The 14,457-nt window shown below is 37.8% G+C and overlaps 1 protein-coding gene across 16 annotated transcripts in view; it reads left to right on the top strand.

Moving 5' to 3' along the window:
- The window catches only part of ADD1 (adducin 1), a 63,581-nt gene that overhangs the window by 25,942 nt on the left and 23,182 nt on the right, over nt 1–14,457 (top strand). For all 16 annotated transcript variants that reach the window (XM_051798322.1, XM_051798323.1, XM_051798333.1 and 13 more), the window contains exons 2-9: nt 5,822–6,034; nt 7,285–7,447; nt 8,553–8,704; nt 11,929–12,009; nt 12,430–12,579; nt 13,537–13,680; nt 13,824–13,922; nt 14,309–14,457. The exon at nt 14,309–14,457 is cut by the window's right edge and continues 28 nt beyond it. In XM_051798322.1, coding sequence (XP_051654282.1) covers nt 5,840–6,034; nt 7,285–7,447; nt 8,553–8,704; nt 11,929–12,009; nt 12,430–12,579; nt 13,537–13,680; nt 13,824–13,922; nt 14,309–14,457 — 1,133 coding nt within the window. In that variant the 5' untranslated portion in view covers nt 5,822–5,839. The remainder of the gene's footprint in view (nt 1–5,821; nt 6,035–7,284; nt 7,448–8,552; nt 8,705–11,928; nt 12,010–12,429; nt 12,580–13,536; nt 13,681–13,823; nt 13,923–14,308) is intronic.

The raw sequence follows: 14,457 nt of genomic DNA, 5'->3' as shown, positions 1-14,457 counted from the left end.
ACCTCATGACTTCCCCATGCAGTAATTTCAACTCTGTAGCTTTCTGCAGTCCCCTGACTCTCCTTCCTGGGCCATAAAATTACTCTTTTTCAGTTTTTTTTCCCTGTCCTGTTCTGTTTGCATCCAAAACAGAGCTCTCTCTTCCCTCCCACTACCATCACACTGCTTGACTTGTCACTTGCAGGAGATTTTTAGGTGACTTCTACTCCTCAAAGACTGTTACTTGCACAACAGGAAAGAAAACAAGTTATTTTGGTTTGCTACCTCCTCGTCCCTTCCCCAGTAACTTCTTGTCAAATCTGTTTTCACCTCTGTTGGGCTTAGTGGCATAGCTGTGGTGTGAGAGGAGATAACTTGTTGAAAGAACTGTCAGAAAAAGAATGGATACAAAGCAAATCACTGTATTGTTGTCCAAATAGGTCTCAAAAGTGACCTGTTCTGAAATGGTGTGTCCCGATCTTTGTTGCTGGTGACTGAGATTGTATCAACAATTGAGAATTTTGCTGCTCACTTGCTTTGTAAATTTGGCACAAGGTCCTATGCAGGTGTTTTACTCCCATGTTATTTTGTACAGAGAAACTCTAAGCTACCAGGAAGAGAGCAGATTTTGTTTAGGGTTTTTTTTTTTCTTCTCTGAAATGACTTGATTTTGTAGGGTTTTGATCAGATAACTCCTGAACTTAAAAAAACCCCAAAACTGTAGTGTGGTTTTTTTCTTTTTTACATGTGCTATCTTGTGAATTAGCACTGCATTTTACATTTTTTAGAAGTCTCTTAGGTTCCCTTGTCACAACCTTCTTCCTGTGTCTCAGGGTGTATTTGTATTCTGAGTTGGCCTCAGCAGAATTTAGGCTGTGTTGATGTGGAGAGCTGTGCTCAGCCCTTCAGTGGCAGGGAGCCTTTAGGTCAAATTCCATTGACTGCAGCCCTAGTAAAAAACAATTTCCTCAGGGTGTGGAGGAGCAAAAAATAACCCATTACAACTTATTACAAAACAAAGCCAACCTTTAAATGATTGCAAAACTTCGTTTTCTTCAAGAAATGTAGTTAGCTGATCCCTGCTGGTGGACATGGGGGACATTTTACATCTTCCCAATGTTCACATAATATTCAGTGATGAGGGTTCAGTGAGAAACATTGAACCGATAGAGGCAGAAGTACTTAAATCTGTACCAACATCCATGTATCAAAATGAGTTTAATATTAAAGTTTTAAGTATGTTTATTAACTACAATAAAATCCCAGCCCAAATCCAAATGCTTTTAAAAAATATATAATTTTTTAGGTTTAAGGGTGGGGGTTTTATGTGCCCTTAAGTTATTGTAGATTCTTACTGGGTATTATTCACTGTTTTACCTGTTTAAATTTCTTTGACTACGTGTGCATCATCTGAGTACTGAGAAATGCAAGTTGTTTTAAAAAATTGAGATTTTTCTTCTTTCTGAATGATAATGTTAAAAATTTTATGGCATTTCTGTTCTAAAACTTTATTCTATTTTTTTTAAAACTTAACTGTGACACCACTCAGTGACATTCCTCTTAATGAAACTGTTGGATTAGAAGAGTATGGGGAAGAAGGGCATTTTGAATGATGAAAGTAACGTGAAATATTAATACCAATTTCAGAATCTTTTCTTGTAAACAGCGCTCAGATGAGCTAGACATTTTGTAAAGCTGTTTTCCTGAATGTATTTCACAAACAACCTATTTATAGCACTTGCTCACCCATCCACATCCCCCGGGTGAGAAATACATTGTATTCTTGGGCACATGTGACTCTTGGGGATGGTCCTGTGGAGGGCTGGGAGTTGGACTCGATGATCCTTGTGGATCCCTTCCAGCCCAGCGTGTTCTGTGACTCTGGGAGCTGGCTGGTGGCTCTGTGTGCTGCTGCACTGACCCCCACAGTGTTTGTGGTACACACTTGTTCGCTGAAGGGATGTCTTTGCTTCTCTTACTGTGAGGCACTGCTTGGATTTTGTCACAGATGTTTATTTTTCTTTGCTCCCCATAGTAGTAGATGCTCTTCCCTCTGTCTGTATTGGACAATAACTGCTTCTGACAGAAGGGTTTTTTGTGCACTTAGGTTTTCCAGCCACAGCTTTTTCAGTTAAGGGTGTGGCTTTTTCTGACACAGTTGCATTGGAACTGGCTCTCGCATACAAACCCTTATCATGACAGAAAGTCCTTTGGCATTGCAGCTTATCTTGTGTGGGGGCTGCAGTGCACTACCTCAGAAAGAAACTGTCTGTACTGGAGTGCTGTGGGTGTGAAGACAGTCTTCATTTTTTTTTCTTTTTTTTTCCTACCTTGGCAGCCTGTTGTGATTTTCAGCGTGACCTTCCAGTTTGTTGAGCCATTGGCTGTTCCCCAGTGTGTGTTCAGCTTCACTGGTCAGATTCCTTTTATTTATTTATCGGTATCCATATTACTGAAGCTCTTACTGGGGAGTTCATCATGCCTTACTCCCAAAAGGTTTTTCAAGGAAACTCATAAATAAATTTCAGTGGCTTGTGCAAAATGTTGTCAAGCACATCTGCTTCTAATTCAGAAGTCAGTACCTTTAACATATGTACCTGACAGCCATTAAAATGAACAATTACTGATATAGTTATGTTAAAACAGTTAATTACTAGACTTTGGCATGGGGCTGCCATTAATTTTGGGTAGCTGAGGTTGCAAAACTGAGGTATGAAACTGATATTTAACTTCAGATATAAAATGATCACTTAATGTTAAACATTGTAGTGGCAATAATTACACATGAAAATTGTAGTGGTGAAGCAGTAATAGCTTCCCAGGACCTTCCTGAATGCCATCTTATACTTGAATGGAGGAGTAATGCAACTTTGGCAAGATACTGTGATCCCACTTTAATGTTGCCTCTTAGGGACCAGCTTCTTTCCAGTGTGAGTAAGAAACAGTGAGGTAATTATGTGTGTCATTCATTTGGAAATAGCTCTTGGTACTCCAAAAGTAAGATGGAATTAGTGTAAATAATTAAATGCAAGATTGTGTTTGCAGACATGTGTACAGTTTAATTTAAATAAGACTGTGCATACACATATTCAACGTGACAAACGTGGTCTGAAAATCGAATACCTCAGCAGGCAGGAGAGGGCTTTTGTTCTCTGCTGGTGCTGAGCTTGAACTTCATAGTTTTGTAATACTTGGTTTTGAAGTAAAGACACATTTGGGGCTCTGCTCAGCAGAACACAGGATAAATTCTGAACTACTTGAGTGGTTCAGTTTGTCTTTATTTGTGGTCTTGCCCTTGTATTTGTTCCTAAACTCCCTGATTTTTTGTGATAAGCAGAAGCTGGTGAAGCTGTTACTGTAAGAGAATAAGACATGTTTGGATCTGCAAACTGTCATTTTTCAACAAAACCCTGGACGTAGAGGTGTTAGTATGTGTGACAGAGCTCAGAAGAGGGGTTGTAAAGTGTTAATGGGCCTTCGAAAGTGTTTTTGAGGTAGGAAATGGCAGATGGTGCAGGCTGCAGGTTGTGAGGAGGAAGAGAAATTAGAAGGGGCGTGTTAGGCATCTGAAGCTGCCAAAGAAGAGGTGTCTGCTTTGCTATAACTTCACTTGCTTAAAACTTTCTAGGTCTAATACCTTAAAAGGTTTTCCTTGTGGATAAAAGCATTTTTGCTTCTTGCTATACCCTGTATTTCTTCCTGGGTGAAGGAAAGCTAGTAATTAAAAAATGAAGATGTGTATATGAGCCTGCTTTAGAGAAAAAAAAAGAACAGTGATCAACCATGACGTTTAAAGCCTAAACTTTAAAATTAAGTACTTTAAACTGTGCAGAGATGTCTTTGTGTGTTTATTTAGTAACTCAGTGGGTGGAAATCACTGAGCATTTAATTGGAGTGTCTTAAGTGCTTACATAGATTATCATAGTAGTATCCTCTTCTGCAGAGTCAAGGAAAATACTTTTGTTCATTGTGTTCAGCTGTCTCAATTCAGTGGTTTGTTCATTCTGAAAAAAAAAAAAAGTTGAATTTTGAAACTTATTTTCTAATGTAAGAATTAAAGAGGACAAGATCTCCTAAATCTGCAGTCCTGAAGTAGACAATTGTCTTCATTGCCGTGGATTTGTTTCAAAATAATGTCTGTAAACTTGCCTTTCCTGTGTGTGCATCCACATCAGAAGTGGTTTTAGCTAATAAATATGGAAATAAATTACTAAGCCAATTAAAATCCGCAAGCAAATACAGTTTAATACGAGTCCCTAAGAAAAATCTAAAAATAGCAGAATAATAGACATGTGTATCAAAATTCACTAGTTATAACATGTAGAAGATTAATTTTTGTTTAAGATATATACAGTCTTTCCTACTGCATAGCAAAAAGAATTCCAATGGCTTGATAATATCAACACATTTTAATGGTACTAATCCTTGCAAAACTCCAGATGTGTAACAAAATTAACTATTTAAATTGGGCTTCTCCTTACTGTGTGAACCCCAAATCAAAATCAGTGTTATTGAAATTAGTTTTAGCTTCACCTTCCTGGGACAGGGAGCTAGATTCCTCTATTTTGTTCTCTTTATTTAGTCTCCCACCTCTAGGAAAAGACCTGCTAGCTTTTCTCAGCTCATTTTCTTAGTGAAGTTGCTAAATGTCATGATGGCAAGTGGTTTCAAGCTTACTTATTTTGTGTATAATGTAAATAATTGCAGTTTGATGAACTAGCAAGCCATTCAAAGTCAAATATTCCTATTGCAGCTCAGTGAAATACAGTTTGTGTTAGTGACATTTGTTTAGTCATGTACAATATGCAAAGAAAACCAAACTGTACTGCAAAAGCTTATTTTTAATTTGATATGTCAGATGTCCAGGAATTGGAGGTTTGAGTCTCAAAGTGTTGCAAGGGTGGCTTTATTGAACTGGTTGCTTGTCAGTGGAAGGCTTCAAAAAATCTAAAAAGGATTTTGGAATGAAGGTTGTAGTGCTGTGCCCAGAAAAGTGGGATAATGTTACACAAAGGGATTCTTGTGAGTGGAAGGAGGAGGTGTGTATGAGCAATACCAGCTGAGCTCTCAGCCTCTCTGGTAGATACAGGCAGTTGCTGACTAGAACATGTAAAACTGAAACGAACCTGGCCAGGGGAGGGGACTGTGTGTGTCTCTGCTTTCCAGGTTTCAAAAGCCACGGGCTAATGCAGTGATGTGCATGTTGTTGAATGGTCCTAAAATAAGTGTAAAAAGCAATGTCCCGGGTTGCAAAGTCAGCATTTCTGAGTTTGTCTCCAGAAACGTGTTCCCAGTCCGAGCATGTTTTGGTGAGGTGGACTTTCCATATTAATGAACATGTGTAACGTCCTAATTTCTATAATTACTCAAATTCTGATTTCTGCAGTATTATTTTTATGTCTGCTTTAACTTTTTAAGAAAAAAAAAACCAAATAAGCAAAAAAGCCCCAAAACTAGTGAGTTTAGACCTCATGTGTCTTGAACTTCTGTCATTGTCTCTGAGAAGATTTGAAGGACTTCCTCTCTTCTGAAAATCAGGCTGTTCAGACAACTTAAAGAACTGGAGATAGTTTAAATGGGAGCTTTTGTGTTAGTTTTGTGTTGCATATGGAGCATATTTGACTTCTCATAAATATTAGCCTCCTTGTCTGACCTTATATATTAAAGCCTTTTCTCCTACTCTAGAATATTGCTGTCCAATTGCACAGACAATTAGTGTTTGGAAAGCCATGCTAATTTTAGGTGGATTTGAACTGTTACTCTTAAACAAGAAACACATATGTAGTTCTAAAATCAAGGAAGCAAGGAAATAATTATTCCTTTTTTCTGTCCCTCTTCGTAGGTACCTTAAAACTGTGCTATGAATGGTGATTCTGGTGTGGGGGTGGTGACTTCACCACCTCCAACTACAGCCCCTCACAAAGAGAGGTATTTTGATCGAGTTGATGAAAATAATCCAGAATATTTGAGAGAGAGAAATATGGCACCTGACCTTCGCCAGGATTTTAACATGATGGAACAGAAGAAGAGAGTCTCCATGATTCTTCAAAGCCCAGTAAGAAAAAAAAATGCTCCATCTTTAAAGTGATAAATTTAATGTCTCTTTTCAATATCAGAATGGTATTGGAGAATTTTGTGGTATCTTAGATCCGTCTGTTCTTTCCTCTAGTTGGCTTTTCCTGATTTTTTTTCTCATGCTGTCTGGTTGAATTTTTTCTATCTACTCATAAAGCAGCTCCTCAGTCTTACTTTCAGAATTCTCTGTATAATCATCAACATTTTTTTTGTATTTTTTTTCTAGTCCTTGTAAGACATTTTTTCACTTATTTTCATGTATTCATTTAAATGATTAAATGTATCACTTTTTAAGAATAGCTTATACAAGGCAGGTCTGTCCTGTACTTGGTTTTTCATGTGTGATTCAGACATATGCAATATTTTTATGTATCTCTTTCTGAAAAGGTGCACAATAATGAACTATGAAAGACTGACATTTAATATTCAAGATGTTCCCTTGGGGAGAAAGTGCACCAAACAAAATTTCTCTCATAACATTTGTTCATTTTGTAATAACTGGTGGGTGACTTTAGATACAAAACATTTCATGACATAACTTCATTCAGAATAGGGATGTAGTGGTAAATTTACAGGGTTTTTTGTTTTAAGTCAACCCATTTTATTGATGAAAATAATAATAAGTCACTTAAAAATTATAGTTATTTAATGATATGTACTTCTCCTTCTGTACAAATCCCAGTGTTCTTGTCAAAAGCAGGAGCTGTCAGCAGTAGTAAAAAAAATCTTGTTTTCTTGCCTTTAGAGATAAACTAAAAAAAAAATATCAAGAAAAAACAACCAGGACAAATGTAAACAACCCCTTGTTCAAACATGTTTTAAAACTTCAATGGCCATTGCTTTCTGTGTTCTGAATGCCTTCTTGGCAATCAGTTCCCTGTGAGCCATGCTGACAAATTTCCTTTTCTTTTCCTTTCATGTTTTGTGTTCAAGCGGACTGTACATTCTTCTCCCTCCAGAAATTCATATTAGTAGGTTGAATGAGTTTTGGTGTTATTTGAAGAGAGAATGCTGGAATTTCCATTAAAGAAAAAACCCCAAGTGACTCATATAATTGGAGCCTCCAGAGAGCAACATTTTCAAGTTACAGTCTGTACCCAGTAACTCTGCCCCGAGGTCTTTTTCAGAAGAGGTGTAGGATGGTTCCATCTCAGTGCTAAAAAAAAGCTGTGTATGAAAGGTTGAAGTTCATTTCAACATGCATTACAACATGCAATGTCTTGTTGCTAGGCCTTCTGTGAAGAACTGGAATCCATGATCCAGGAGCAGTTTAAGAAAGGGAAGAACCCAACGGGTCTGTTGGCGTTACAGCAGATTGCAGATTTCATGACGACGCACGTACCAAATGTCTACCCTGCGGCACCTCAGGGCGGGATGGCAGCGCTGAACATGAGTGAGTGCACCTCAGCCAGCAGAGCTGAATTGCTTTTGCTTTTTTATTTTTTAAATAAAAAGTACTGTGAAGTTCAAATGCTGTCCTGTTCTGCTCACAGGAACATTGCAAACACGAAATGAATTGATTAGTCTCTAAATGCCACAGTGGTATGCGGTGTGATTCGTGTGTATAATTTATATCAAAAGCTGTTTGAAGTATGGTATCTTAATTGAAAATTAAGCCTGGTAAGTCAGTGCTAGTAAAAAATTTAAAGATTTAAGTATTGCTAATTACCACGTGGTTTGTCTGCAGGAAAATAAAATGCTCATTAGTAGTCTGGTAACAGTGAAGGTCTTTAGAAACTAATTATTTTTGCCATTGAAATACTGTTTGCAGCTTTCACCTGTGAAGTGAAGCTTTAGACAAGAAACATCAACAAGCAAAACAAAGAAGGAAAACAAAACCCAGAATGTGCGAATGCATGTACACACAGGTTTTGTGTTCAGATAACATAAATCCTTGCCTGTGCTCCAAAATAAATCTTTAGTTTAGACTGTAGCGTGGCCTGGTTCTGCTTTATCACAGTTACTTTTAACCACATTTCTAATTGCACTGTGACTAGAACTACAGTATTTGTATTTACCATAATCTTCCTCTCTCTGGCTTGTACTTAATTTTTCCTAATTAAGTGAACCTGTGTTCATCTTTTTAGATGTGTAATTCTCCTTGTTAGGAATACCGAATCATGTATCTCACAAAGTGGAATATTTGGGGTCACATTTTTCTGTTACCAATGAAGATGTATTTTACAAACAATCATTATTTTGAGAGGGGAAAAAATATTTTGCTGAGGAATGCATTGTCACCTTAGCACTAATTGATAGAGGGAAGGAGATGAATGCTGTGTCTGCCAAAGCTGAATAACCCTCCCCAAGACTGTCTTTATATTCGTGTAATATAAATTATTGCGTGATAGTAATGAAAATTTGTTATTGATTTCTTAGCTTAATGTGCTGATATAAACTAGTAAGAACAACTACTCTAATAGCAGGGCATGTTGTTAGGTTTGAATTGATGCTGAATGCAACCCCTCTTGTGCTTTTTTACCCCTTCTGCTTTCCAGGTCTTGGCATGGTAACACCAGTGAATGATCTGAGAGGGTCGGATTCCATCGCTTATGAAAAAGGGGAGAAGTTGTTACGATGTAAATTGGCAGCTTTCTACAGATTAGCAGATCTCTTTGGCTGGTCTCAGCTTATTTACAATCATATAACAGTGAGTATTGAATCAACAGATAACTGAACCAATTGTTTTCACATACAAGAGAAGTGCTTCCCTCCCCTGTCATTTTCTCTTTGTGTGTAAGAGGAGCAAGTGGCATTGAAAGCAGTATAATAGTGAAAAGACTTGTCATTGCAGTAAGAGCTGGAACAGCTTGGATGTCAGCTACCACAGCCTGAATAGAGTCTTAAGAGAGTGTACATGAAACTTCTTATGATGAAGTTAAGATTCCTGAAAGACTCAGGCTTTTAGTATCTTAAATGCTTTAAATAATTGTATGTACTATTCTGCAAGGTGATTTCTTAGTTTTCTTTTCTTGCAAAGTACTAAACTATCTTAGTCATTCAGTGGAGTTTTATAATTCAAGGTACCAACTTTTTGAAAAAGAAGCCGTAGTATTTCTGAACATGAGCGAGATACTTAGCTTAATGCAGCGTGCCAACAATTTTCCTTGTGACTGAATAATCATTGGCATCCATAAAAATAATGACAAGGAGGTCAAATCAAGGAGGTTTTATATGCCAGTAGAATGATCAACATGAGACTCATGAGTAAAGTCACAGCTGTGGTGTGCAGCCCAGTCAATTGTTGTCCTAACAGAGCTGAATTGTTTGGTTTTTTCTACGTAGTAGAGGTTGTCCTTTATGTATTATCAGTTCTACTTGCAGTCAAAATGAAACATGATAATCTTATTATTACTGCTTTTTGAGATTTCAAAGCATATTATTTGTGAACAGATGAAGCTGATAAATGATACATGTAGGCACAGGATCAAGGCAGTGTTGGTGAGATCATTTGGTTCCTTTTGTAAGGGAACATATACAACATAGTGGTTCTTGTAAACAACTCTGTGCCACCCACAGATTTTTCATACGTGACAGGAGAATAGATTTTGTAGAAGGGACATTAATGCAGTGAAAAGATTACCAGGCAAGCAGGTTTGGAGATGGCTTTCTAGTGTAAAGTTCAGCCCTGGGAATGTTTGTGTGTTCAGATAAGAAGACAAATGTAGTGAAGAGTGCCATGCGTGGGAAAGGGGTTGAGGCCAGGGCATGTCACTTGGGGGGAGTGCCTCGAGTTTGCTTTCTTTGGGGAGGAGCACAAGGAAGATGCCAGTAGAAGTGATACCAGTTGAGGTGGAAGACAGTCAAAGCACTTGCTTGGAATGTGAGGTTCTGAAACTGGTTTAGACAGTTTTGAATGGCAGATGTCCTGGAAAGCTCTTGGTTTGTCAGCATCCAGTCCCAAGTCATAGTTCTCCTGGCTTTTACAAACTCCTTCAGTGAACAGCCTTCTGAAAGGTGACTGATAGATATAATTTATCTTCAGAAGCTGATATGGAACAAGGTTATTATATTTACAAAACAGTCTTGTTTGTGTACCCATGCATTAAGCAGTTCTAAGACACTCCTTTGGAATGTGGTGAACGCCTACCACTTTATGCAGAGCTAGAGTTTGACTCCAGGTTTTCATTTTCAGTGGATGCTCTAATTACTGGATGATTGCATTCAAGTTAAAAGCTGCCAGTGCACTTCTGAACTAAGAGAAAAGATACAACAGCCTTCTGTGAGGGTCATAAGCCTGTGTGTTAGAGGAGAAAGGAATTGTGAGGATGTGAGAGTGTATGCCAATATGGGCATATCAGGGAGGAGGGTGGAGTATCATTGCTTTTCTGGATCATTGTCAGTCACTGACAGTTGCTGTGTGTGGAATTGTTCAGACTGGTGCAGTCCTGATGCAGAAGCAGAATTACAGAGCATCAAGAGCTTTCATGTCAAGTATAATAATGTGGAGTAAACTTGAGTACCTCCAGGGTTTTCATGTCAAGTACAGTAATGTAGAGTAAACTTGGGTGCCTCCAGGGTCAGGCAGAATTTGAGATAACAGGTTTACAGAAGGTACACATCATTCACCAGGTCTTGGTTTGCTTTGAGGCCGTGAGCTGTTTATTGGATCTAATCCTAAAACAAGGTGGTTTATGAGTCTTGTTGCTTGTTTGTTGTGCATTTGAGCTTTCTTATTAGCTCTTGGGGTGCTTTGAATAATTCCTGTTCTTTGTCTTGCATAAATAAGAGTTTTTCTAGATCATTTACACTTCAGTAATGAAGAACTATTTTGGTGATTCATAAAGGTGCAGTTTAACTTCACTGGTTCAGTTTAAGGTTCTTATGCTGTAGCATGTTCCCAACTGTTTGTAAAGGAAACTAGATCTGTACTGGGAGCTTATCAACTGATCAACTACTTATTTTAGAATTGTTTTTCCCTGCAGTATAATTAGATCAAAGTATATACGAGTTTAATGTTGCAAGTAGTAGAAGACATGGGGTAGTAGCAGCATAAAGTAGCTGTATCTCAGGAAAATGCAAAACTCATAAATAACTTCTAATTTAAAAAACCCAAACAACAAACAAACAAAAAACCCAAAACCATAACACAAACCACCCAAACCTGGGTTGACTCACAGTGAGGTAGGGAGTTGTCTCACATGTCTAGTAAAACATATGAAGCCTTTTAATTCTCCATTGAGAGACACCTAAACTACCTAGATGTCCTGTACTTTTCAGTTTAGAGACTTTTAAGGGATGTATCCCAAGATGTGAATGGTTTGAAGCCAAAATTATTTTGTATTATAAACTCCTGATTGTGTGAATGAGACAGGAGAACAAAAAGTGAAGGTTGGGATGCTTGGTAGAAAATCTGCAAGTACTGCTGTACTACTCACAGGTGTCTCACAGGAACCAGCATCAATGATGAAACCCTGCTCAGCATCAAGACGTTTTAGATCTGTGGGCCAAATTCTGGCATTTTTTCACACACTTTGATTTCATACCTTATGTCGTACTAGGGTAGAAATACAGTTGGAGTGTAAACTCATTCTACTAAAAAAAGTAACTTTTTTCACCATTTCTCCCAGTATTGTTTCTTTTATGCGTAGTAGGTGAGTTGTCACCTATCACAGGTGATACTAAATTTTCTAAAGGGTTTACTAAATTCCACCAACCTGAAGGACTCTGGCATGTACCTGCCATCTGGTTTCGTTCAACATGAGTTAATTAACTGTGCTCTGTGTTGATTATCTGTTGTAGCACATGAGTCATATTGCATATGTTACAGGCATACTTGTCCATTCCATACTCAGGAAGTGAGAGTGGTTTGGGGCCTTCTTGTATGCTTTAGTAAAATATTCTTAGTAACTCTTAATCTGGTTTTATCCTTAGGCCAGAGTAAATTCTGAGCAAGAGCACTTCCTCATTGTACCTTTTGGACTCCTCTATAGTGAAGTTACTGCATCTAGTCTGGTAAGCAATTAGTAATTTTCATAGCTGTAAAATATTCATATATGTATGAATATATATGTCTGTCTATATATCACTGTTGAAATTCTATCTTAGAGAATATTTTACTCCTTTGTAACATATTTAGAATAGTTTTATTGAACGTGGTTCTGGTACAGCTGAGGTATCTCGGAGATTTCTTTGCCCATGTTCACCACCAGGTGTCCTCCCATTGATCTACCCTGTAAAGAGCCAGGACATTTGGACTGTGAATCATCTCATACCCTTGAAAGCTGCTGGCTGTTGGGTCAGGCTTGTGTGAAATTAGGCATTTCAGACATAAATGATGACTTATGGTTTTAGAGCTTCAGCAGTAGATGCTGAATTAAATCAGATTTTTGTGAGTATTGATTCATTCCTGCAAATAATTCTTTTCATTCCCAGGTTAAAATCAACATTCAGGGAGATGTAGTTGATCGTGGAAGCACCAACTTGGGCGTAAACCAAGCTGGTTTTACCTTGCACTCTGCAATTTATGCAGCTCGACCCGATGTCAAATGCATCGTCCATATCCACACGCCAGCAGGAGCAGCGGTGAGCACCTCCTGCTTTGCCTTCAGTCCTGTCCCCCCACTTCTCCCAGCTGGAAAATAGCTGGGTCCCCTTAATCATAGATTTGCTTCCTTTCTGAAGAGCAGAAAGACTTTAAGTCTGTCTTCAAATATGTGGTTCTGTTTGAATCAGTAGATCCCCCTCACTTGCAGGTTATTTGTTTAACCTGAGTGCTTAGACAGTAAATTGAGCTCTATGATTGGAAAATATGTATTTCATATATGTGTCCTTGAAAGACCAGATCTTTTGACAGTGAGTCATAAAAGCTTTAGCATATTTTGTTGGTTTTGTAAAACACAGTTTATCAAGGTTTTCTGAAATATTTGAAACGTTTCCAATATCTCTCATTGAAGCAATTAGTTACAAATCAATTCTGCCTCTTTGGAATGTTTTGAGAGAGTGACTGTCTTTCAGAGTTCACAGCTGGATTTTTTTTTAATTGATTAATCACATTAATACAACCATTTTAAGGATAAATGATCAAATTCCTAAAATCGTGAATTATAGAGTAGTCTTTTTAAAAATATTCTTTAACTTTATCTGCAGTGCTGCAGAATTACATGTGTCAGAGTTCATCACTTAAGTTCTTTTGGCAGGGAGGCAGGAGGGGGAAAAAACTGAGTGGAGTGAAAGGAATGAAGAATGCAGTTGATTTTGGGTTTTGATTTGTTGTAATTTTATTTTCCTGAGTCTTTTTATATTGGTGTTGCTGTCATGTAAAAGCAGTCAGACCCAAGATCAATGTGACTTGTATCCAATCCAAAAGTTATCATAAGCAGAGGCTTTAGGGATAGAGTCTAAGACCACTATGTATGTACTTGTAGAGATAGATTCATATAATATATAAAAATATATATTTTTATTATAATTCTTATATTAGTCTGGTTTTCCATTTTTTCTGTTGCAAGAAGTTAAGTCAGTTGTTTTAATATTTCTCAGGTTTCTGCAATGAAATGTGGTCTCCTGCCAATTTCACCTGAAGCACTTTCTCTTGGGGAAGTAGCTTATCATGACTACCATGGTATTTTAGTGGATGATGAAGAAAAGGTGGTTATTCAGAAAAATTTGGGGCCTAAAAGCAAGGTCAGTATTTACATCTAGAATTACAGAAAAGGGGTGGGGGCAGTGTGTGTGTGAAAGGTATGTTCTTTAATCAAGAGCAAATGCTCTTTAACCAAGAAAATTCTTGCCTTACTGCTGGTAACTTTCTTTCAATGTCTCTCTAGGTCCTTATTCTCAGAAACCATGGCTTAGTATCAGTTGGAGAGACTGTTGAGGAGGCTTTCTACTATATTCATAATCTAGTGCTTGCCTGTGAGATCCAAGTAAGAATTTTAATGTGTTATGTAATAATACAGCCTACTGTATTAACCTTCAGACAGGTTAATAATTGTGCACTTTACTGGTTAAACTCTTGATCTAAACTAACACAATGATGTGTGAAGCCATTGCATTGTGTGAGGGCATCCAAAACATTGGTTTCACCAGCACTGTTGAAATCTTGTACTGGAACCATGAATTTGATAAATGCTTCTGATTAAAACAGGTATTTTCAAAGACTCAAGACAACTTTTATACCAGCATATTCATTTATTGAGCTTTAAAATTAAGTAGATTTCTTCTGGATTTGTGTCAAAATTTAAGGGTTTTTTTTGGTTGTTTTCACCCCATGTCTCTCGAGAAACCTAAAGGTGACTTTATTGTTTTTAAGGTACGTACCCTGGCCAGTGCAGGTGGACCTGACAACTTAGTGCTTTTAGACCCTGGAAAGTATAAAGCCAAGTCTCGTTCCCCTGAGTCTCCAGCAGGTGAGGGTACTGTGTCCCACCCCAAATGGCAGATTGGCGAACAGGAGTTTGA

Source organism: Manacus candei, unplaced genomic scaffold (genome assembly GCF_025592945.1).
Source record: "Manacus candei isolate 608988 ecotype Guabito, Panama unplaced genomic scaffold, ASM2559294v1 h1tg000048l, whole genome shotgun sequence".
Lineage (NCBI taxonomy): Eukaryota > Metazoa > Chordata > Aves > Passeriformes > Pipridae > Manacus > Manacus candei.
Note: the sequence above shows the minus strand (reverse complement) of the source record. Positions and strands in the feature narration are given on the sequence as shown.